The following is a 24906-nucleotide window of genomic DNA, read 5'->3' on the forward strand; positions in this document are numbered from 1 at the left end:
GTTTTCATCATTGATTATTTGGACGAATCAGGATTGGGAGAAGGCAGTGCTAAACGGTTTTCTCTGTATTCCACAGCCACAACGTCAAAATTGGCCATATCGTAAAAATTCCTGAAAACAAAATGTCCTTTTTAGCCATGATTAACACGGATGACATTAGCGGAACGGCTCCCTCCTGCCCTAGCCTTCGTTAACAGAACAGGGGCAAAGGACACTTTGTCGGCGTGTACTAGCTATAGCTTAGCTACCGTTGTCGCCCCGGCCTCTTCTGCCTGTGAGGTTTATCAGCGTATGGCATTCAACATTATGTTGCATCCCTGCCATCTACTGTACTGGAGCGACCCTGCCTATATACTGGAGTAAGAGTTTAAAATGGATCAATAGAAGTATAAAGAGGGGTTCCTGCAGATGCAGAAATGCCCACATGTAGGAACGCCCCCGAATTGCGGGCTGCAGTTGCACCCTTCTCGAGACACTGCTGTGCTCTAGGTGAGGATGTTCATGATAAAAGTTGCATGACGTCAAGGACCAGTCAAGAAACTAAAACGCCCTGCACATATCGTTTCTTTCACCACGGTTTGCAGCCGCAAAGTGATTTTTGCTAATGTGCATCTAAGGTAAGATTTCAACCATTATGTCACATTACAGGTCACGATTTATTGAAGCAGATGTCCCAATTTCTGTTTTATTCTAATGACACATAAGCGATTTATTTGAGTCTTCTCCAATCTACATCAAGTCATTGATGTAGATTGCCTTGTATGAATGCATAATTTGCCATTAGGCTTCTTGTGCTAAAGTACATTTTTAGGACTGTCACTCTCTGGTGTCCATAACGTTTGTTATTTCCCCAGAGCAAATCTTTTTTCGCTCGCTCCTTTGTGGACTCAAAAAATGGGAAGATTAGACACTCTGAGAGAATTTAATTTATTTTCATGGATGAGAGAGGAAAGACAATCGAGGAAGTTGACCCTGGTCATCGTTTTCATCGCCTTGCTGCTGGATAATATGCTTCTAACGGTGGTCGGTAGGTGCAACTTTGGAAATATTATTTTCACACCTGTTACTGTTGTGTCAACTGTTGTTTCACCCATTGAAACGTATCAATGCCTGTCTAAAGGACAATTCGAGTCTGTTGCTAGCCAAACTAACCCATTAACAATGTGGACAACTGACAATATTATTTTCAACCATGCAATGTTTTGTTGTTTCACTTGTAAGAAGGTTGTATTCTCCTTTTTGTTTAGAGTAGTTCAATTATAATTTTTGGTGTGGAAAAAAAGTTATTCGGTCTTGGCTAAAAAAAACATTGTCTAGTCTAAAGCCTATGATTTGCTCATAATTTTACCTTGCATGAAGCTTTTTAATTATATACGAAATTAGACACTAGCTACTTCAGTTGTTACATTTTATTCAAATAAGATACACATTGGTTTTCATCCAATATCCAATATTAGATAGCACAATGAGTAAGAATGACAGTCTGGTCTCATAGACTAAACTATACATAGTAAACGTAAATCATGGACACAAAAATGTGTATTATATGTTAGGTGTGGTATGATACATAAAACAGAAGGTTACTTAAGGCAAAACTGAAATTAGGGTGGGTGAGTGTATAACGCGAATCTCTAGCAACCCAAAGGTTGCGTGTTCAAATCTCATCACAGACAACTAGCATTTGAACTAATTAGCAACATTGCAACTACTAGCTACTTTGCAACTACTTAACATGTTAGTGTTAGCCACCTAGCTAACATTAGCAACAACAAATTGGAAATCGTAACATATTTTACATTTTGGAAATTCGTTACATATTGTACGAATTATAATTCTTAACATATCATATGAAATGGATGATGGACATCCACAAATGAATACATACATACCAAATGTAACATATCATACTAATCCAGGCTGCGTCACATCCGAATGTAATTGGGAGTCCCATACGGCGGGGCACAATTGGCCCAGCGTCGTCCAGGTTTGGCCAAGGTATGCCTGTTATTGTAAATAAGAATTTGTTCTTAACTGACTTGCCTAGTTAAATAAAGGTGAAATAAAATGTAAATAAATAATTGGAACATCCCGGATTTACTTTTACTACTTTTACGTCTACTCCTGAGTCCAATTTCAGAATGAATGAATAAAATATGTCATAAATCCAACTTATTGTGAATTAAAATGTAAATATACCCATAATAACATATTAGTAAGCGGCCTATGTGCTACAATGTTTTTCCCTAAACATTTCCTTTGTTGATTATTCATGTTATCAGATTGTGTCAAGTTGTTTACAACCTTAGGCATTTTCAAAAGCTGAATGTAGCCTTTAGTGTAAAGTTCACAGGGAGGTTAATTGTTAATAATTGGTCATCATTTATATCGCCTTTCACGTGGCCAAGTGAATAGTAATTAGTAAATGAAAACTATGGAGGGCCGGGATGGTGGGCCCGCTACAGATTATTTGGGCATGGAATTCATCCATCTACACCCATTGTATATTTTTGGTCCCAAGATCCCCAGCTCTCTTGATTTCCTTGAAAGCATCAGCATTGCCATTACCAATGAATCTCCCAGTCGTATCAGATAGATTATGGATGACATTGATGTGCACATGAATGCTGTTATTTTGCTTGAGATTGTGCCGTCACGTCTCCCGGACATGTCCATTGAGCAATGGATACAGATGCACATTGGAAGAATGTCCGAATTTTTCAGTCAGAAATGACTCTAGAGTAGCTGTATATGCTCATACGTGATTGGAGACAAATCGATAAACAGCAAGGGTGTGAATAACAATATGATAAAAGCATGATAATAACAATAATATGAAAATAATAAGCTAAAAACCATCTTAATGGGGCCAATTATTGTGTTATCTGGCACATTTATAGCTAGATGAGTTAAATCAAATCAATCTTTTCTTAACCTTTGAAAGAAATGTAGTGTGTCCTAATGTCCTACTTGCTACGAAAATCTAATAAATATGAAATAAATTCGTAATTATATTCCACACAGACTTCTTTGGATGATGAGGTTATATTGGAATATACTATAGTAGATATAACACTTTTCAGCATCTGTTTTTCTGCTCCTTTCTTCCTGGTAGTCCCCATCATCCCCAGCTACCTATACACAGTTGATGATGCAGTAGCCAACATGGCCAAGAATCACACCACGGCCTCCCCACACACCCCTTCTGGAACCTTCCATACCATCGTGTCCCTCTATGACAACTCTGTCAGGGTAACCAGCAGGGGCCCAATGGACTCCACACCCATAACCTTGGATCAGGCGCAGGCGGTCTCTCTTTCCACCTCGGCTCTCACACCCCACAATTCCACAGAGCCTGACTGCCCCAAAGCAGATGACCAGCTTCTCAATGAGAATGTGAAAGTGGGACTACTTTTTGCCTCCAAGGCCACCGTACAGCTCATCACCAACCCCTTTATTGGGCCTCTCACCAACAGGTGGGTGATTGACATGATCACACTGGTTGGTGTGTTTTCTGTTATCTAATTTTCATACTTATTTCTAGATTATTTCAATGAAATGCCAGCTGTGAACTGGCTTGCATGGCAACTATAATTCAGGTTTTGTAAAACCTGTCTATTTATGTTGCCCTAGGTTATGAAGAGTTTTAGCATTTAAAATGATTCCGTGGTTGCACAAATGTTTTAATTATGGTTATAAAGGGGTGGTTTCATACAGTTATGACTTGATTTGACTAATAATACTAATAATTAAGACAAGTAGTTTTGAATGACACTAAAATGAGATGACAGCAGGCATGCAGGTTAGGCCAATGTGTATCTTCAGTGTGAAGCCACATGCAGTGTGGGTGCCTGCCAGGGCTTCCTGCTAGCCCAGAGCTAAATGGTGGCTCAGCTTGGCCTGCGTTTGGGTAATCAGTCAAAGGTCCATGGAGAGAAAGACCAGGAACAGACTCTTTTCAAGTGACAGGGAGTCAAATCGAACGCTGCCATTTGTATATTGCTATTTTGAGACCAAATGTCATGTCAGTTAGATCTAATCCAGCCTGTCCCTATATAGCTAAATTCCTGTTTAGTGGTTTATGTTGGATTTATGCATCTCTGCATGCATGCATTCAGTATGGATCCCTGCTTGTAATGCTTTACAAGCACTTGTAGTTATTGTTTTGAACTACGTACTGTATTCTGAAATTACTCAATATCGATTATGCTAAGGATCAGTACTTTTGTAGACATATCTGTATGTTAGCGCACCTATTCGGAAAGACCAATTTGTCAGAGATATTACTGTGAAATATTTTCTTATGGAATGCTCACATGGGTAAAGTCAGTCAAGGTTTGAGCTCTAGCAGTGCTCACTGCTCAGTTATAGACGAATGCATCAAGGCTAATATTTACCGTCTCAGCCGGGCACCACAATATCCTGGAATTGAAGCAAACAATAGAATCCTATTATTTACCCATAGTCACCTTCCGTGTGGGAAACGACAACACAAGGCAAGTCTTGAATGTCAAATCAAATCAAATCAAATGTTATTTGTCACATACACATGGTTAGCAGATGTTAATGCGAGTGTAGCGAAATGCTTGTGCTTCTAGTTCCGACAATGCAGTAATAACGAGCAAGTAATCTAACTAACAATTCCAAAAAAACGACTGTCTTATACACAGTGTAAGGGGATAAAGAATATGTACATAAGGATATATGAATGAGTGATGGTACAGAGCAGCATAGGCAAGATACAGTAGATGATATCGAGTACAGTATATACATATGAGATAAGTATGTAAACCAGGTGGCATAGTTAAAGTGGCTAGTGATACATGTATTACATAAGGATGCAGTCGATGATATAGAGTACAGTATCAACGTATGCATATGAGATGAACAATGTAGGGTAAGTAACATTATATAAGGTAGCATTGTTTAAAGTGGCTAGTGATATATTTACATCATTTCCCATCAATTCCCATGATTAAAGTGGCTGGAGTAGAGTCAGTGTCATTGACAGTGTGTTGGCAGTAGCCACTCAATGTTAGTGGTGGCTGTTTAACAGTCTGATGGCCTTGAGATAGAAGCTGTTTTTCAGTCTCTCGGTCCCAGCTTTGATGCACCTGTACTGACCTCGCCTTCTGGATGACAGCGGGGTGAACAGGCAGTGGCTCGGGTGGTTGATGTCCTTGATGATCTTTATGGCCTTCCTGTAGCATCGGGTGGTGTAGGTGTCCTGGAGGGCAGGTAGTTTGCCCCCGGTGATGCGTTGTGCAGACCTCACTACCCTCTGGAGAGCCTTACGGTTGAGGGCGGTGCAGTTGCCATACCAGGCGGTGATACAGCCCGCCAGGATGCTCTCGATTGTGCATCTGTAGAAGTTTGTGAGTGCTTTTGGTGACAAGCCGAATTTCTTCAGCCTCCTGAGGTTGAAGAGGCGCTGCTGCGCCTTCCTCACGATGCTGTCTGTGTGAGTGGACCAATTCAGTTTGTCTGTGATGTGTATGCCGAGGAACTTAAAACTTGCTACCCTCTCCACTACTGTTCCATCGATGTGGATGGGGGGTGTTCCCTCTGCTGTTTCCTGAAGTCCACAATCATCTCCTTAGTTTTGTTGACGTTGAGTGTGAGGTTATTTTCCTGACACCACACTCCGAGGGCCCTCACCTCCTCCCTGTAGGCCGTCTCGTCGTTGTTGGTAATCAAGCCTACCACTGTTGTGTCGTCCGCAAACTTGATGATTGAGTTGGAGGCGTGCATGGCCACGCAGTCGTGGGTGAACAGGGAGTACAGGAGAGGGCTCAGAACGCACCCTTGTGGGGCCCCAGTGTTGAGGATCAGCGGGGAGGAGATGTTGTTGCCTACCCTCACCACCTGGGGGCGGCCCGTCAGGAAGTCCAGTACCCAGTTGCACAGGGCGGGGTCGAGACCCAGGGTCTCGAGCTTGATGACGAGCTTGGAGGGTACTATGGTGTTGAATGCCGAGCTGTAGTCGATGAACAGCATTCTCACATAGGTATTCCTCTTGTCCAGATGGGTTAGGGCAGTGTGCAGTGTGGTTGAGATTGCATCGTCTGTGGACCTATTTGGGCGGTAAGCAAATTGGAGTGGGTCAAGGGTGTCAGGTAGGGTGGAGGTGATATGGTCCTTGACTAGTCTCTCAAAGCACTTCATGATGACGGAAGTGAGTGCTACGGGGCGGTAGTCGTTTAGCTCAGTTACCTTAGCTTTCTTGGGAACAGGAACAATGGTGGCCCTCTTGAAGCATGTGGGAACAGCAGACTGGTATAGGGATTGATTGAATATGTCCGTAAACACACCGGCCAGCTGGTCTGCGCATGCTCTGAGGGCGCGGCTGGGGATGCCGTCTGGGCCTGCAGCCTTGCGAGGGTTAACACGTTTAAATGTCTTACTCACTTCGGCTGCAGTGAAGGAGAGACCGCATGTTTCCGTTGCAGGCCGTGTCAGTGGCACTGTATTGTCCTCAAAGCGGGCAAAAAGTTATTTAGTCTGCCTGGGAGCAAGACATCCTGGTCCGTGACTGGGCTGGGTTTCTTCCTGTAGTCCGTGATTGACTGTAGACCCTGCCACATGCCTCTTGTGTCTGAGCCGTTGAATTGAGATTCTACTTTGTCTCTGTACTGGCGCTTAGCTTGTTTGATAGCCTTGCGGAGGAATAGCTGCACTGTTTGTATTCAGTCATGTTACCAGACACCTTGCCCTGATTAAAAGCAGTGGTTCGTGCCTTCAGTTTCACACGAATGCTGCCATCAATCCACGGTTTCTGGTTAGGGAATGTTTTAATCGTTGCTATGGGAACGACATCTTCAACGCACGTTCTAATGAACTCGCACACCGAATCAGCGTATTCGTCAATGTTGTTGTCTGACGCAATACGAAACATCTCCCAGTCCACGTGATGGAAGCAGTCTTGGAGTGTGGAGTCAGCTTGGTCGGACCAGCGTTGGACAGACCTCAGCGTGGGAGCTTCTTGTTTTAGTTTCTGTCTGTAGGCAGGGATCAACAAAATGGAGTCGTGGTCAGCTTTTCCGAAAGGGGGCGGGGCAGGGCCTTATATGCGTCGCGGAAGTTAGAGTAACAATGATCCAGGGTCTTTCCACCCCTGGTTGCCCAATCGATATGCTGATAAAATTTAGGGAGTCTTGTTTTCAGATTAGCCTTGTTAAAATCCCCAGCTACAATGAATGCAGCCTCCGGATAAATCGTTTCCAGTTTGCAGAGAGTTAAATAAAGTTCGTTCAGAGCCATCGATGTGTCTGCTTGGGGGGATATATACGGCTGTGATTATAATCGAAGAGAATTCTCTTGGTAGATAATGCGGTCTACATTTGATTGTGAGGAATTCTAAATCAGGTGAACAGAAGGATTTGAGTTCCTGTATGTTTCTTTCATCACACCATGTCACGTTGGCCATAAGGCATACCCCGCCCGTCTTCTTACCAGAAAGATGTTTGTTTCTGTCGGCGCGATGCGTGGAGAAACCCCTGGCTGCACCGCTCGGATTGCGTCTCTCCAGTTAGCCATGTTTCCGTGAAGCAGAGAACGTTACAGTCTCTGATGTCCCTCTGGAATGCTACCCTTGCTCGGATTTCATCAACCTTGTTGTCAAGAGACTGGACATTGGCAAGAAGAATGCTAGGGAGTGGTGCACGATGTGCCCGTCTCCGGAGTCTGACCAGAAGACCGCTTCGTTTCCCTCTTTTTCTGAGTCGTTTTTTTTTTGTCGCTGCATGTGATCCACTCGGTTACACTGGTTGTAAGGCAGAACACAGGATCCGCATCGCGAAAAACATATTCTTGGTCGTACTGATGGTGAGTTGACGCTGATCTTATATTCAGTAGTTCTTCTCGGCTGTATGTAATGAAACCTAAGATGACCTGGGGTACTAGTGTAAGAAATAACACGTAAAAAAACAAAAAACTGCATAGTTTCCTAGGAACGCGAAGCGAGGCGGCCATCTCTGTCGGAAGTACATCTCTGTCGGCGCCGGAATGTCAGGTACACACAATGCATATTTACAAAAGCATTGACACCGCACCATGATTGTGTAGTTTTTGTGCAGACCAACTCCCAGGTGTGTATCACACAAATATCAGTTGTATCACAACCATTGTGTCAAACGCAGTGTGTACGAGGCCAAAGAGTGTTTCTGCCCAACTTCTACTAGACTTCCTAATGTTAGATGAGCTGTAGTTATGTGTCTTGTTTTATATAGTATTGCATTACATTCTATAGTATTGAGAAAGGATGTCTCAATGTGCTTACAGAATAGGATACCAGATCCCCATGTTTGCCGGGTTCTGTATTATGTTCCTGTCAACCATTAGTAAGTATTACCCACATCCACACCTGTCACATCCACACCTGTTTCCAGATCTCACACCGTGTTTCAATTATATTGTTTCATGATTGATGTTTTCTTTTCTTTTTTTGTTGTTGTCTGAATTTCTATCATCGTTGTTGTAAAGTGTTCGCCTTCTCATCGAGCTACACTCTGCTGTTTCTGGCCAGATCCCTGCAGGGTGTGGGCTCCTCCTGCTCCTCCGTGGCTGGTAAGGTCCTTGGCATTACCCCTGACATTTATAGATGCTTTCAGGATTAGCTTCACTTTGAGACAGGAGCAGCAAGCACATACAGTTTCCCCAGAACCTTCCCCTTTGTTATTACAGTAGGCCTACCTTGGTATGCATCTTTGTCTCTCGAGTTGAACAATGAGGCATTTATTATACACATCTCTAGTTGAGTTATTGAAAGGTGATGTGGTGAGAGGAACAACAAATACTCCCTAACGTAACGCCGGTAAGTGTCTATTCAAACAGTCACAGAGGATTTGTTGCAAGCAGCCCTGGGATAAATGAAGAGCAGTATTTCAAGAACTAATAATAATAATGTATGTAGTATGCTATAAAGAAATACATTGCCTTGCAAAAGTATTCAGATTTACATTTTTTTATGTTACAAAGTGGGATTAAAATTGATGTAATTGTCATTTTTTCTGTCAGCAGTATACACAAAACACTCTGTAATGTCAAAGTGGAAGAATTAAAGATTCATATCAAATTAAATAACAAAAATATAGTTGTTGCATAGTATTCAGCACCTTTGTTTAGGCAAGCCTAAATTAGTTCAGGAGTCAAATTTGGCTGAACAAATCACAGGAAAAGTGACATGATTTTTAAACGACTAACGCTTCCTCTGTCCCCCATACATACATCTGTAAAGTCCCTCAGTCATGTATTGAATTTCAAGCACAGATTCTACTACAGAGACCAGGGAACTTTTCGAAAGCCTCCTAAAAAAAGGGCAGTGATTGGTAAATAGGTATCAATAAAAATCAGACAGTGAATATCTCTTGTAGCATAGTCGAATGTATAATTGTGCTGTGCATTATGTATTAAGCCACCCAGACACCTCCAAGATACAGTCGTCCTTCTGAACTGAGCTGCAGGACAGGAATGAAACTGCTCAGGGATGTCACCTTAAGGACATTGGTGGTTTTAAAAGTGGTTTCAATGGCTGTGACGGGAGAGGACTGCGGATGGATCAGCAACATTGTAGTGACTCCACAATAATGACCTACAGTGCCTTGCGAAAGTATTCGGCCCCCTTGAACTTTGCGACCTTTTGCCACATTTCAGGCTTCAAACATAAAGATATAAAACTGTATTTTTTTGTGAAGAATCAACAACAAGTGGGACACAATCATGAAGTGGAACGACATTTATTGGATATTTCAAACTTTTTTAACAAATCAAAAACTGAAAAATTGGGCGTGCAAAATTATTCAGCCCCCTTAAGTTAATACTTTGTAGCGCCACCTTTTGCTGCGATTACAGCTGTAAGTCGCTTGGGGTATGTCTCTATCAGTTTTGCACACCATTCCTCCTTGCAAAACAGCTCGAGCTCAGTGATGTTGGATGGAGAGCATTTGTGAACAGCAGTTTTCAGTTCTTTCCACAGATTCTCGATTGGATTCAGGTCTGGACTTTGACTTGGCCATTCTAACACCTGGATATGTTTATTTTTGAACCATTCCATTGTAGATTTTGCTTTATGTCTTGGATCATTGTCTTGTTGGAAGACAAATCTCCGTCCCAGTCTCAGTCTTTTGCAGACTCCATCAGGTTTTCTTCCAGAATGGTCCTGTATTTGGCTCCATCCATCTTCCCATCAATTTGAACCATCTTCCCTGTCCCTGCTGAAGAAAAGCAGGCCCAAACCATGATGCTGCCACCACCATGTTTGACAGTGGGGATGGTGTGTTCAGGGTGATGAACTGTGTTGCTTTTACGCCAAACATAACGTTTTGCATTGTTGCCAAAAAGTTCAATTTTGGTTTCATCTGAGCAGAGCACCTTCTTCCACATGTTTGGTGTGTCTCCCAGGTGGCTTGTGGCAAACTTTAAATGACACTTTTTATGGATATCTTTAAGAAATGGCTTTCTTCTTGCCACTCTTCCATAAAGGCCAGATTTGTGCAATATATGACTGATTGTTGTCCTATGGACAGAGTCTCCCACCTCAGCTGTAGATCTCTGCAGTTCATCCAGAGTGATGGGCCTCTTGGCTGCATCTCTGATCAGTCTTATCCTTGTATGAGCTGAAAGTTTAGAGGGACGGCCAGGTCTTGGTAGATTTGCAGTGGTCTGATACTCCTTCCATTTCAATATTATCGCTTGCACAGTGCTCCTTGGGATGTTTAAAGCTTGGGAAATCTTTTTGTATCCAAATCCGGCTTTAAACCTCTTCACAACAGTATCTCGGACCTGCCTGGTGTGTTCCTTGTTCGTCATGATGCTCTCTGCGCTTTTAACGGACGTCTGAGACTATCACAGTGCAGGTGCATTTATACGGAGACTTGATTACACACAGGTGGATTGTATTTATCATCATTAGTCATTTAGGTCAACATTGGATCATTCAGAGATCCTCACTGAACTTCTGGAGAGAGTTTGCTGCACTGAAAGTAAAGGGGCTGAATAATTTTGCACGCCCAATTTTTCAGTTTTTGATTTGTTAAAAAAGTTTGAAATATCCAATAAATGTCGTTCCACTTCATGATTGTGTCCCACTTGTTGTTGATTCTTCACAAAAAAATACAGTTTTATATCTTTTTGTTTGAAGCCTGAAATGTGGCAAAAGGTCGCTAAGTTCAAGGGGGCCGAATACTTTCGCAAGGCACTGTAAATGACAGAGAGAAAAGAACATAAATACACAAAACATGCATCTTGTATACAACAAGGCACTAAAGTAATACTGCAAGAAAAACATGACAAAGGAATACACTTTTTGTCCTAAATGCAATCCGTATGTTTGTGGAAAATCCAATCCAATACATCACTGAGTAACTGCCTTCTTATTTTCAAGCGTGGTGGTGCCTGCATCGTGGCATGGGTATGCTTGACATCAGTAAATACTGGGGAGTTTTTCAGGATTAAAAAAACGGGACAGGGCTAAGCACAGGCAAAATCCTAAAGCAAACCCTGCTTCAAATCTGCTTCATACCAGACACTGGGAGAGAAATCTACACTGGAGTTGCTTACCAAGAAGACAGTGTATGTTCCTAAGTGGCCAAGTTACAGTTTTGACTTAAATCTGCTTGAAATACTATGGCAAGACTTGAACATTTCTGTTTAGCCATGATCACCAACATCTTGACAGAGCTTGAAGAATTTAGAAAATAATAATAGGTCAATCTTGCGCAATCCAGCTGTGCAAAGCTCTTAGAGACTTACCCAAGAAGATTCACCTCTGTAATCGCAGCCAAAGGTGTTTCTAACATGTATGGACTCAGGGAGCTGAATATTTATGCAACGACTATATTTGATTTATTACATTTTTATTAATGTTTTAAACATTTTATACTTTTTCTTCCAAATTGACGTTAGAGTATTTTGTGTAGATTGTTGACAAAAAATTACAATTAGTCCTTCTGAGTAGCGCAGCTGTCTAAGGCAGTGCTAAAAACATCACTACAGATCCGGGTTCGATCCCAGGCTGTGTCACAGCCGGCTGCGACTGGGAGACCCATGAGGCGGCGTGCGATTGGCCAAGCGTAGTCCGGGTTAGGGGAGGGTTTGGCCAGCCGGGATGTCCCTGTCCCATCGCACTCTAGCGACTCCTTGTGGTGGGCCGGGCGCCTGCAAGCTGACTTCGGTCACCAGCTGGAAAGTGTTTCCTCGGACACATTGGTGCGGATGGCTTAAGCGAGCAGTGTGCCAAGAAGCAGTGCAGCTTGGTGGGGTCATGTTTCGGAGGACGCATGGCTCTCAACCTTCGCCTCTCCCGAGTCCATACGGGAGTTGCAGCGATGGGACAAGACAACTACCAATTGGATATGATGAAATTGGAGAGAAAAAAGGGTAAAAAAACAAAAACACCTTTTACTATGAAATAACACATATGGAATCATGTAGTAACCAAAAAACTGTTAAACAAACAAAATATAGTTTCTATTTGAGATTCTTCAAAGTAGCCACCCCATCAATGCGCCCCTTCGATACGCCATCCCATCTGGTTTGGGCTTAGTGGGACTATCATTTGTTTTTCAACAGGACAATGACCCAACACACCTCTAGGCTGTGTAAGGTCTATTTTACAAAGAAGGATAGTGATGGAGTACTGCATCAGATGACCTGGCCTCCACAATCACCCGACCTCAACCCAATTGAGATGGTTTGGGATGATTCGGACCGCAGAGTGAAGGAAAAGCAGCCAACAAGTACACAGAATATGTGGGAAATCCTTCAAGACTGTTGAAAAGCATTCCTGATGAAGCTAGTTGAGAGAATGCCAAGAGTGTGCAAGCTGTCATCAAGGCAAAGGGTGGCTACTTTGAAGAATCTCAAATATAAAATATACTTAGATTTACTTAGCACTTTTTTGGTTACTACATGATTCCGTATGTGTTGTTTCATAGTTTTGATGTCTTCACTATTATTCTACAATGTAGAAAATAGTAAAAATAAAGAAAAACCCTTGAATGAGTAGGTGTGTCCAAATTTTTGACTGGTTCTATGTATGTAAAAAAAAAAAAAAAAAAATTAAAAGACAATTAAATCCATTTTAATTGTGAAAATGTGGGGGGTCTGAATACTTTTGCAAGGCACTGTATATTACCCTGACTGCTCAAACCAACTAAATAGATATGGCCAGGTGAAATGTACCTTTGTATATAAGAGCTTACATGTTCTGTTCTTCTTCTAGGGATGGGGATGCTTGCCAGTGTGTACACAGATGACGAGGAGAGGGGAAATGCCATTGGGATAGCACTGGGTGGTCTGGCCATGGGCGTGCTGTGTATGTACACAATTCATGATGTATTTGAGCTCTTTGTAGACTACTGTAACAGGCAACAGTTGGCACAAAATCATTGACCACCTTTACTTTCTTCCACCCAGTGGGCCCACCATTCGGCAGCATCATGTATGAGTTTGTGGGGAAAACGGCGCCTTTCCTCATTCTGGCTGTTCTGGCTGTGCTGGATGGAGGTAAGTAATGTGGCCATGTTTCTCTCTATCATAATGCAGATATTCTGTTTTCTCTAATCTGGAGTCACCTGTTAGGCATGCTAACTAAGTTCATCCTCTGTGTCTCCCAAACAGCACTGCAACTGTTCATTCTCCAGCCCTCAAAGGTGGAACCAGAGGTGAGTGTATGGCTATCGATTTGACAGCTCTTTTTATGATTATTGATGTAAATTCATTGGAATTGTGGAAGAATGTGTTCACAATCACCAGATCACTGTGATATGAATGCGGGGATCAATAGAGTATTATAAGTGATTTGATTGGATTCATACAGCGTCTTTCCAGATGCTTAAAGTGCTTTACACTGTTTAGGGAATACAAATAGTGTTAAATTACTTCTAATGGCCTGTGCACTGAGTAAATACACTTTTCTCTGTCAGAACTCTTCTGCCATGCAAACAGATAAGCAGAGAAATGAACCTCAGCCGCTCACAGTGACAGCCATGAGTGATGATCCGTTTGGAAGTGTCTTCCAGCCAGGTTTTTATATCAGAGCGGCAGCCTGAGCTGTGTGCTGTGTATGTCTCTGGTATGATGGGTTACCATCCCAGTTAGAGGAGACATGTGCCTGGGATGGATATTCCTATCAGAGCCCCTCTGACTTTGATCTATGGGGCTGATGCATATCAGTCATCACGGATACCAAGGAGGTAGTGACAGAGACCCAATCAGATGGTGGCTGTGATTATCAGACCAATGGCGCTTATACATTGTTTAGTTGTGGATGATGAATATTAAAAAGGGAAAAAGGGAAGGGGACATGACATAATCCTCACTATTAGTACATCACTGCTGGGCGGCATGTAGCCTAGTGGTTAGAGCATTGGACTAGTAACCGAAAGGTTGCAAGATCAAATCCCCAAGCTGACAAGATAAAAATCTGTGGTTCTGCCCCTGAACAAGGCAATTAACCCACTGTTCCTAGGCCGTCATTGAAAATAAGGATTTGTTCTTAACTGACTTGCCTAGTTAAAATAAAATTAAAAATCTCTGTTGCTGAGATTTATAACAGTGATGTGAATACATGAGCATTAAGCTTAGAGACGTTGTCATAGTAACTGACAAGAGGTTATTGTCACACCTGTGCCAGTCATTAGTGAACTCAATGGCTATGTGTGGACATTTCCTATTCATTACTGTAAGAGCAGGAACAGTGGTATTTCAGTGTGCACAAACACTTTGCATACTGAAAGCACAGATAATAACTGTACATAACTGTACATCATTGTGGAATGATGTAAAGGTACAGACAGCACTGTAGTAACTAGGTACCACATAATTATTCGAGGCTGACTGACAGCTGTCTGTTTAGCTCTACATTTCCTGACCCTTTTCTCTCTACAGAGCCAGAAAGGGTCCTCACTTTGGAGCCTTATTAAAGATCCATACATACTCATTGCTGCAGGTAAGAATTCATCATTTATTATTGTTAGTCATATTATTACTTAATTCATATTATTACTTCATTGTGTGCGTGCACATTTGCTTGTGTGTGTTGGAGTATGTGTGATGCTGAAGTGCTTGGGGAAACAACATCTATGTGTCAGTTAGACTCCCCACCACTTCAATTACCAGCCCTTTTGCCAGGGCAGCCTAATACTGGGTATTATGCCTGGGGGCTGTCAGGGACATAAAAATGTGTAAAGATGGAGAATAACAGGCCCAAGATCCACTTATCCTCAATCACATTCTCTTTTCCAGGATCCATTTGTTTTGCAAACATGGCCATTGCAATGTTAGAACCAGCGTTGCCTATTTGGATGATGGAGACCATGTGTCCAAGAAAATGGCAGCTAGGTATTTTGACATTTCCTTTCCTTTTTGTCCCTCTTGACAACCCTGTTTCCCCTATTGACAATGCTGCACATGAAACCACTCTGCTTTTTAAATTTTTTATTTTACCTTTATTTAACTAGGCAAGTCAGTTAAGAACAAATTCTTATTTTCAATGATGGCCTAGGAACAGTGGGAACAGTGCCTGTTCAGGGGCAGAACAACAGATTTATACCTTGTCAGCTCGGGGATTTGAACTTGCAACCTTCCGGTTACTAGTCCAACGCTCTAACCACTAGGCTACCCTGCTTGCTGAATGTACTTAGAATAATGGCCTTCATTTGAACTCGAGGTTTGAAAACACAGCAAAAAGAAACAGCATATCACAATAATAACTTGATTATGACACTGTGGCGTATAACTGTGAATTCACAAAAACTTCATACAGTATCTAGATGACCATTGAAACGGATCTGTAGTCGTTCTCCACCTCATTGAACCTCTCGTTTTAGTGAAACCTGAATTACTCCTTTTCTTTTCCCGCCATTATTACTTATTTTTTTTATTAGTGGCATTGACTATGAGGACTCGCACAGATAAATGGGGGATGAGAAAGAGGATGGAGGGACATGGGGGGGGGCAGGGGACAGGATATTAGGGTTTCATTTGCGGGCGAGTGGAGAGTGGGAGTGCTCATTACTGTGTCTAGGAGGTATGCTGGAGCCCTATGATAGAGACGGATAATGTGCTTGCTTATCTGGGCCCCTCTGTACCCTGCTATCTCTCCCTCTACCCTGCTCTCTCTCAACTGATCTCTGTCCCTCCCTCTCTATCTTTCTCTCTGCCAGGCGTTGCCTTTTTGCCAGCCAGCATCTCCTACCTGATTGGAACGAACATCTTTGGCGTCCTCGCGCACAAGATGGGGAGGTAGGGAGGGAAATGACTCCCGTTTTTTTTCGGTCCCCTTATCTTTTCCTACGTTGGTATCTGTTTCCTGTGCTATTGAGCAACTCTAAATGAGATTTCTCAGGCAGGTTGGGTATTTGCTGTTTATTGAAGTCTACAGCGTGACAGTGTGTTTATAACCGCTTGGCTAACGTTTGTTTGTTTACCACAGTTGTGTGTGCACAGTCCCATTTAAATCAATAGATTTTTACCTCACACTTTATGAAAATACATGTGTTTCAGGGCTCAAATATTGCCTGTAGTCATAGAAGTATTCTTCTAGAAAGTTTGAAAAAAAATCTAACATTTGTTTCTCAAAATGTCCTAATCCAGTCTCAAAGAAAACAGATTGTGATCCATTTGCTTCCTCTGTCATTTATTTGAAGTTTATTATTGTAATAAATTAGATTTTGTGGGCTTGCGGTACAAAAACAACTGTGAAGGGAGGGGAAAGGGACATTGACTGTTGTCATTGGCAGACCCTGAACTGCTCTTTCCTCTTTTCCCAGATGGCTGTGCTCTCTCATCGGGATGGTCCTCGTGGGGGTTAGCATCCTCTGTGTGAGTACTAGACACATCTTTATCAGGTAGCTTTTAGCATCCAGCTCAACACAATGCTAGCATTAATGTACCTGTTTGGCCTGGTGGCATCATCTGAATCAGGGGGTCCATCTAAGGATATGGGTAACACTATTGGGTATACACTATACAGTGCCTTCGGAAAGTATTCAGGCCCTTTAACTTTTGCCACATTTTGTTATGTTACATAGCCTTATTCTAAAATTGATTAAATACATAAAAATTCCTCATCATTCAGCACAAAATAACCCATAATGACAAAGCAAAAACAGTTTTTTAAAAATGTATTCAGACCCTTTACTATGAGACTCATTATTGAGCTCAGGTGCAACCTGTTTCAATTGATCATTCTTGAGATATTTCTACAACTTGATTGGAGTCCACCTGTGGTAAATTCAATTGATTGGACATGATTTGAAGGCACACACCTGTCTATATAAGGTCCCACGGTTGACAGTCCACGTCGGAGCAAAAACTAAGTGATGAGGTTGAAGGAATTGTCCGTAGAGCTCTGAGACAAGAAGTGCTGAGGCACAGATCTGGGGAAGGGTACCAAAAGATTTCTGCAGCATTGAAGGTCCCCAAGAACACAGTGGCCTCCATCATTCTTAAATGGAAGTTTGAAACCACCGAGACTCTTCCTAGGGTTGCCCACCCGGCCATACAGAACAATCGGGGGAGAAAGGCCTTGATGAAAACCTGCTCAAAGAGTAATCAGGACAGCGAAGGTTCAGACTGCAGCGAAGGTTCACCTTCCAACAGAACAACGACCCTAAGCACACAGCCAAGACAACGCAGGACTGGCTTCGGGACAGGTATCTGAATATCCTTGAGTGGCCCGGCCAGAGCCCAGACTTGAACCCGATCAAACATCTCAGGAGAGACCTGAAAATAGCTGTGTAGCAATGCTGTAATTGATGCTGTAATTGATGCTGTAATTGATGCTGTAATTGATGCTGTAATTGCTTCCAAAGGTGCTTGAACAAAGGGTTTGAATACTTATGTGAATGTGATATTTCAGTTTTTATTTCAAATTTCTAAAAACCTGTTTTTGCTTTGTAATCATGGGGTGTTGTGTGTAGATTGATGGAGAAAAAAAACAATTTCATCAATTTTAGAATAAGGCAGTAACGTTACAAAATGTGGAAAAAGTCAAGGGTTCTGAATACTTTCCAAGGCACTGTAAAAACAGGGGTATGTGGACACCCCTTCAAATTAGTGGATACGGCTATTTCAGCAACACTGGTTACTGACAGGTGTAAAATATATATATATATATATCACACAGCCATTGGCAGTATAGTGGCCTTACTGAAGAGCTCAGTGACTAACGTGGCACTGTCATAGGATGCCACCTATCCAACAAGTCAGTTCGTCAAATTTCTGCCCAGCTAGAGCTGCCCCGGTCACCTGTAAGTGTTGTCATTGTGAAGTGGAAATGTATAGGAGCAACAATGGCTCAGCTGCGAAGTGGTAAGTAACACAAGCTCACAGAATGGGACCGCAGAGTGCTGAAGTGTGTAGCACGTAAAAATCATCTGTCCTCGGTTGCAACACTCACTACAGAGTTTCAAACAGTTCTTGTACCGGCACAAGAACTGTTTGTTGGGAGCTTCATGAAATGGGTTTCCATGGCCAAGCAGCCACACACAAGCCTAAGATCACCATGCGCAATGCCAAGCGTCTGCTGGAGTCATGTAAAGCTCACCGCCATTGGACTCTGGAGCAGTGGAAACAAGTTCTCTGGAGTGATGCATCACGCTTCACAATCTGGCAGTCTGATGGACGAATCTTTTTATATTTTTTATAATAGACCGCTGCTTCACTCGGGAGCCCAGAGTGCCAGGAGAACGCTACCTACCTCAATGCATAGTGCCAACTGTAAAGTTTGGTGGATAATGAATAATGGTTGGGGGCTGTTTTTCATGGTTCGGTCTAAGCCACTTAGTTCCACTGAATGGAAATCTTAATGCTACAGGCCTACAATGACATTCTAGATAATTATGTGCTTCCAACTTTGTGCCAACAGTTTGGGGAAGGCCCTTTCATGTTTCAGCATGACATCTAGTGAAAAGCGTCCCCAACTCCATATTAATGCCCATGATTTTGGAATGAGATGTTGGACGAGCAGGGGTCCACATACTTTTGGTCATGTTGTGTAGGTGAAAGCTAGGGTTTTACCAACCCAGTCATGTCAGATCAGGGGTTACATACAAGAAGGGAGGAAGTAAGGATTCTTAATGTCCTACTGTATCTCATTAGTCTCCAAATCATATTTTGAGTCTACGAAGGGAAGGGGAGTTCAATCAGAAGTCAATTCAAAAGCCAGTCAGAAAACAGTGAATTCTCTGGACACAGATAATTACATTTTCATTGTTGTTCCTTATGCAATTGTGTTGTGCGAGAACAAATGTAGTGCGAGAACAAAGATCCTCAAGTCCTGAGACCACATAAAGATGGTATTCTGAATTACACGGTAAACATTTGATCGATACAAATCCTCTTCCACTCCTTACCTTGACTATGTCGTGTCATAGGTCCCTTTCGCTAAGGACATCTATGGACTGATACTTCCGAATTTTGGTGTTGGTTTTGCAATTGGTAAGTCAATTTGTATTGCATTGTATAGAGAAACAACAGATGATGAAATCAGCATCTGGTTTGTAACAGATATTACTGAACTTCTCATTGTCTTGTCTCTTGTCAGGCATGGTGGATTCCTCTATGATGCCAATCATGGGATATTTGGTGGACCTGAGACATGTGTCAGTCTATGGCACTGTGTACGCCATTGCTGATGTGGCTTTCTGTATGGGCTTTGCTTTAGGTAAATTAACATCAGATGCTTGAAAATAACCCAGTCCCATAGTATAGTTTTAAAACATTTCTGTCACACGTTCTTATGTATGTTTTTTTTTTTGAGGTGTGGCACGATAAGAGTGGCATCACGATATGTCAATTTGGGGAAAATAATCTATATCCGGCTCCTCTATAAGCTCACTAACCTTCCTTTTGCTGATGAAGGTCCGTCCGCTGGAGGCGCCATAGCGAAGAACATTGGGTTCCCCTGGCTCATGACCATCATTGGCGTCGTGGACATCCTCTTCGCTCCCCTCTGCTACTTCCTCAGGAGTCCTCCTGGGAGGGAAGAGAAAATGGTGAGACACTGAACACCTTGTACACACGTGCACAGAAGTGTGCACGCATGCACACACCTACACACACACACACACACACAAACATACTACACACACTTAAACAGAGGTATGCGTTTGAATACTGGTTACTTGTAAAAGCTGCATCTGATGCAGAGAGAACTATCCATTGCCGTCCCCACAGGCTCAAACTATTGCCATCTTTTCACTACCAGGTGAAACGGAGAGAGAGGAACTCGAGACACACTTTGATCATGAGACACACTTTGAATGGGCTGTCTGTTTAAGTTGACCAGTTCAGGTCTCATCATTGCTGTGAATTGCATTCTACTGCTTTTGGCCACCCCCACTCTACCTGCTTTTGGTTTCCTAGACTAAATTGATTTAGACTATGAGTAAGCTGTGTATGGGTAGGTGGAAGAGGATGGCTTATTTGTGCACATGGGGGAGGGATAGGTGGATCGATTGTGCACATGGTGCCTGGTGGCACCTTAATTGGGGAGGACAGGCTCATAGTAATGACTGGAATGGTATCAAACACATCAAACACATGAGCTGTGTTCAAATACCCATGCTAACATACTGTATACTGCATACTTAATGAGTATATACTACATACTATATACTATTAGTTCATTCTAGTATACTGTAAACGAATGGTATCGTTTCAGTTGAGCATACTAGAGCTTTGCCTGTCTACCGGAAGTGGATGCTGTTGCTATGCAACCTCTTGCTAGCCTGTTAGCATAACAAATGACTAGCTAAACATTTTACGATTTTGGGTGTATTCGTAAATTCAATCTGCAGTACCAGAATGCGCTCTGGGCGTTTGTAAATCCAGAGCGTTGTCAGATTGTAAATTCAGAGCGGTCGGAGTGTTCAGAGAGCACACTGGACACTCTGGCCAAGGAGTAAGGAGTAGGGTTGATCCGAGCATTCAACGGCAGTCAAGGACCCACGCTAACTGGCTAACATTGGCTAGCTACTTCTAGACACAAATGAGAGAACACCTCTCTCTGACCACATTCAGATTGTGTGAATGTTTACTGTTTGCTGTAACAGATACACCACATACATGAACAGATAGCAGGGGATTCAGCTTGATTAACTATATAAAGTTTCCCCGTTTGGACCTTTTGGTGGTAGATGGTGGTGGTGAATGGTGGTAAGTCTAAAGGTAACTGCCAAAATAAAGAAGGATACAAAATATTGAAAGCAGGTGTTTCCACACAGGTGTGGTTCCTAAATTAATTAAGCAATTAATATCCCATCATGCGTAGTGTCATGTATAAAAATGCAGAGTTGCCCATTATTGTAGCTACCATGGCTGGAATAAGAGATCTCAGTGACATTGAAAGAGGGGTCTCAAAGGAGCATAGGGGGTTTAAAAGGTGTATGTGTGTGTGTGTGTATCAGTCACCAGATCTTAACCCAATTGAACACTTATGGAAGATTCTGGATTAGCGCCTGAGATAGCTTTTTCCACCACCATCAACAAAACACCAAATTATGGAATTTGTCATAGAAGAATGGTGTTGCATCCCTACAATAGTGTTCCAGACAATCCGAAGGCGCATTGAAGCTGTTTTGGCGCTACTAAGACACTTTATCTTGGCGTTTCCTTTATTTTGGCAGTTACAGTGCCTTGCAAAAGTATTCACCCTCCTTGGCGTTTTTCCTATTTTGTTGCATTACAACCTGTAATTTAAATAGATTTTATTTGGATTTCATGCAATGGACATACACAAAATAGTCCAAATTGGTGAGGTGAAATACAGGGAAATTCTTGAGGGAAACCTCTTCTAGAGACTGGGACAGAGGTTCACCTTCTAGCAGGACAATGACCATAAGCATACTGCTAAAGCAACACTCGAGTGGTTTAAGGGGAAACATTTAAATGTCTTGGAATGGCCAAGTCAAAGCCCAGACCTCAATCCAATTGAGAATCTATGGTATGACTTAAAGATTGCTGTACACCAGCGGTTGCCATCTAACTTGAAGGAGCTGGAGCAGTTTTGCCTTGAAGAATGGGCAAAAATCCCAGTGGTTAGATGTGCCAAGCTTATAGAGACATACCCCAAGAGACTTGCAGCTGTAATTGCTGCAAAAGGTGGCTCTGCAAAGTATTGACTTTGGGGGTGAATAGTTATGCACACTCAAGTCCTCAGTTTGTCTTATTTCTTGTTTGTTTCACAATAAAAAAACAAATTTGTGTCTTCAAAGTAGTAGGCATGTTGTGTAAATCAAATGATACCAACACCCCAAAAATCGATTTTAATTCCAGGTTGTAAGGCAACAAAATAGGGAAAATGCCAAGGGGGTGAATATTTTGTAAGCCACTGTACAATACCTGTACATAGTTAGAAATGCTTTTCTAAATTGCACATGCGTATGTCTGCAACTAACTAATGTCATTTTTGCTAATTTATCATACATAAAAAACAGAAATACATTATTTACATAAGTGTTCTGCCCCTTTGCTATGAGACTCGAAATTGAGCTCAGGTGCATCCTGTTTTCATTGATCATCCTTCAGATGTTTCAACAATTTCATTGGAGCCCACTTGTGGTAAATTCAATTGATAGGACATGATTTGGAAAGGCACACACCTGTCTAAGGTCCCACAGTTGACAGTGCATGTCAGAGCAAAAACCAAGCCACGAGGTCGAAGGGATTGTCCATTGAGCTCCAAGACAGGATTGTGTCGAGGCACAGATCTGGGGAGGGGTACCAAAACATTTTTGCCACATTGAAGGTCCCCAAGAACACAGGGGCCTCCATCATTCTTAAATGGATGAAGTTTGGAATCCCCAAGACTCTACCTAGAGCTGGCCGGCCAGCCAATCTGAGCAATCGGGGGAGAAGTGCCTTGGTCAGGGAGGTGACCAAGAACCCAATGGTCACTGTGACAGAGCTCCAGAGTTCCTCTGTGGAGATGGGAAAACCTCCCAGAAGGACAACTAACTCTGCAGCACTCCACCAATCAGGCCTTATGAGTGGCCAGACGGAAGCCACTCCTCAGTAAAATGCACATTACAGACAGCTTGGAGTTTGCCAAAAGGCACCTAAAGGACTCGCAGACAATGAGAAACAAGATTCTCTGGTCTGATGAAACCAAGATTGAACTCTTTGGCCTGAATGCCAAGCATCACGTCTGGAGGAAACCTGGCACCATCCCTACGGTTAAGCATGGGACTGGGAGACTAATCAGGATCGAGGGAAAGATGAACGGAGCAAAGTATAGAGAGATCCTTGTTGAAAACTTGCTCAGGAGTCATCAGGACCTCAGACTGGGGTGAAGGTTAACGTTCCAGCAGGACAATGACCCTAAGCACACAGCCAAGACAATGCAGGAGTGGTTTTGCGACAAGTCTCTATGTCCTCGAATGGCCCAGCCAGAACCCAGACTTGAATCCGATCTATCCTCTCTTTAGAGACCCGTAAATAGCTGTGCAGTGACACTCTCCATCCAACCTGACAGAGCTTGAGAGGATCTGCAGAGAAGAATGGGAGAAACTCATCAAATACAGGTGTGCCAAGCTTGTAGTGTCATATCCAAGAAGACTCGAGGCTGTAATCGCTGCCAAAGGTGCTTCAACAAAGTACTGATTTAAAGGGACTGAATACTTATGTAAATGTGATATTTCTAAAAACCTGTTTTTGGTTTGTCTTCATGGGTATTGGTTGTAGATTAATGAGAAAAAAAGCAATTTAATTAATCTTAGAATAAGGCTGTAATGTAACAAAATGAATACTTTCTGAATGCACTGAGACAGGCGGATGAATTTGCCTTGGTAGTTGTCTTCCACATGACTGTTACAATGTAACCACAGTACAAAGCTCTTTGTGTTCAATCGAGAGCCATCTTTTGTCTCTGAAACTTTGATCCTTGATAACAAATTATTGGTGGCTAATTTTTGTTCTCTTAGAATTTCTGTTAAATTCTTTGGTTATATTCTGACTCTATACAATTGTAATCTTCTCAGGCCATCTTGATGGACTCTAACTGCTCGATGAAGACCCGATCATACTCAACACAGGGGAACACAGAGTACGAAGAGATGGAGACAGAGTACGATGAGTATTAATGGACACCAGACATGTATGTTACCTTCCAGAGGATCTATTTTGTTGTACAAAAACAGAGATACAATGATTATTATTTTATTTTTTAACAGCGAAGCTGTTTCGTTGTGAGTGTCCGTCTTCACTGTTCTGTGTCATTGTTATTGTACGACTAGAGCAAACCAAAGTTGTTGTCATTGCCCTGTGTTTATTTTGAGCCAACAGCCTTATCCAATGGAAGTGGGGCCGTGTCAAAACAGGGTTTTCATGGGCCGTAAAAGCAGACTGCTGTGAGTCATATTTACTGAATAGTTCAGATGGGGGTGGTATTATACAGTCGTGGCCAAAAGTTTTGAGAATGACACAAATATTAATTTTCACAAAGTCTGCTGTCTCAGTTTGTATGATGCCAATTTGCATATACTCCAGAATGTTATGAAGAGTGACCAGATGAATTGCAAAGTCCCTCTTTGCCATTCAAATGAACTGAATCCCCAAAAAACATTTCCACTGCATTTCAGCCCTGCCACAAAAGGACCAGCTGACATCATGTCAGTGATGGCTGGAGATCATTCTGTCATGCTGATTGAGTTTGAATAACAGTCTGGAAGCTTCAAAAGGAGGGTGGTGCTTGGAATCATTGTTCTTCCTCTGTCAACCATGGTTACCTGCAAGGAAACACGTGCCGTCATCATTGCTTTGCACAAAAAGGGCTTAACAGGCAAGGATATTGCTGCCAGTAAGATTGCACCTAAATCAATCATTTATTGGATCATCAAGAACTTCAAGCAGAGTGGTTCAATTGTTGTGAAGAAGGCTTCAGGGTGCCCAAGAAAGTCCAGCAAGCAC

The 24906-nt window shown here is 42.4% G+C and overlaps 1 protein-coding gene across 1 annotated transcript; it reads left to right on the top strand.

The window, feature by feature from the left end:
- The first annotated feature begins 456 nt into the window (after positions 1 to 456).
- Positions 457 to 24476, top strand: LOC112254073 (synaptic vesicular amine transporter-like). Its single transcript, XM_024426310.2, has 16 exons — positions 457 to 617; positions 855 to 1027; positions 3113 to 3473; positions 8278 to 8336; positions 8479 to 8562; positions 13217 to 13309; positions 13411 to 13500; positions 13615 to 13658; positions 14884 to 14944; positions 15241 to 15336; positions 16161 to 16239; positions 16767 to 16818; positions 19374 to 19437; positions 19544 to 19663; positions 19861 to 19994; positions 23979 to 24476. Exons 2-16 carry the CDS (start codon positions 895 to 897, stop codon positions 24078 to 24080), a joined length of 1572 nt encoding a protein of 523 aa, XP_024282078.2. The 5' UTR covers positions 457 to 617; positions 855 to 894; the 3' UTR covers positions 24081 to 24476.
- Positions 24477 to 24906: the final 430 nt, after the last annotated feature.

Source organism: Oncorhynchus tshawytscha, linkage group LG01 (genome assembly GCF_018296145.1).
Source record: "Oncorhynchus tshawytscha isolate Ot180627B linkage group LG01, Otsh_v2.0, whole genome shotgun sequence".
In the NCBI taxonomy this organism is placed as follows: Eukaryota; Metazoa; Chordata; class Actinopteri; order Salmoniformes; family Salmonidae; genus Oncorhynchus; species Oncorhynchus tshawytscha.

Excerpts from the sequence above, each read along its gene's own strand:
- LOC112254073 (XM_024426310.2), top strand. The coding sequence starts at position 895 with ATGGGAAGATTAGACACTCTGAGAGAATTTAATTTATTTTCATGGATG. Across the intron at positions 8,337-8,478 it reads TATGTTCCTGTCAACCATTA|TGTTCGCCTTCTCATCGAGC; the intron begins GTAAGTATTACC and ends GTTGTTGTAAAG. Across the intron at positions 13,659-14,883 it reads CCTCAAAGGTGGAACCAGAG|AGCCAGAAAGGGTCCTCACT; the intron begins GTGAGTGTATGG and ends TTCTCTCTACAG.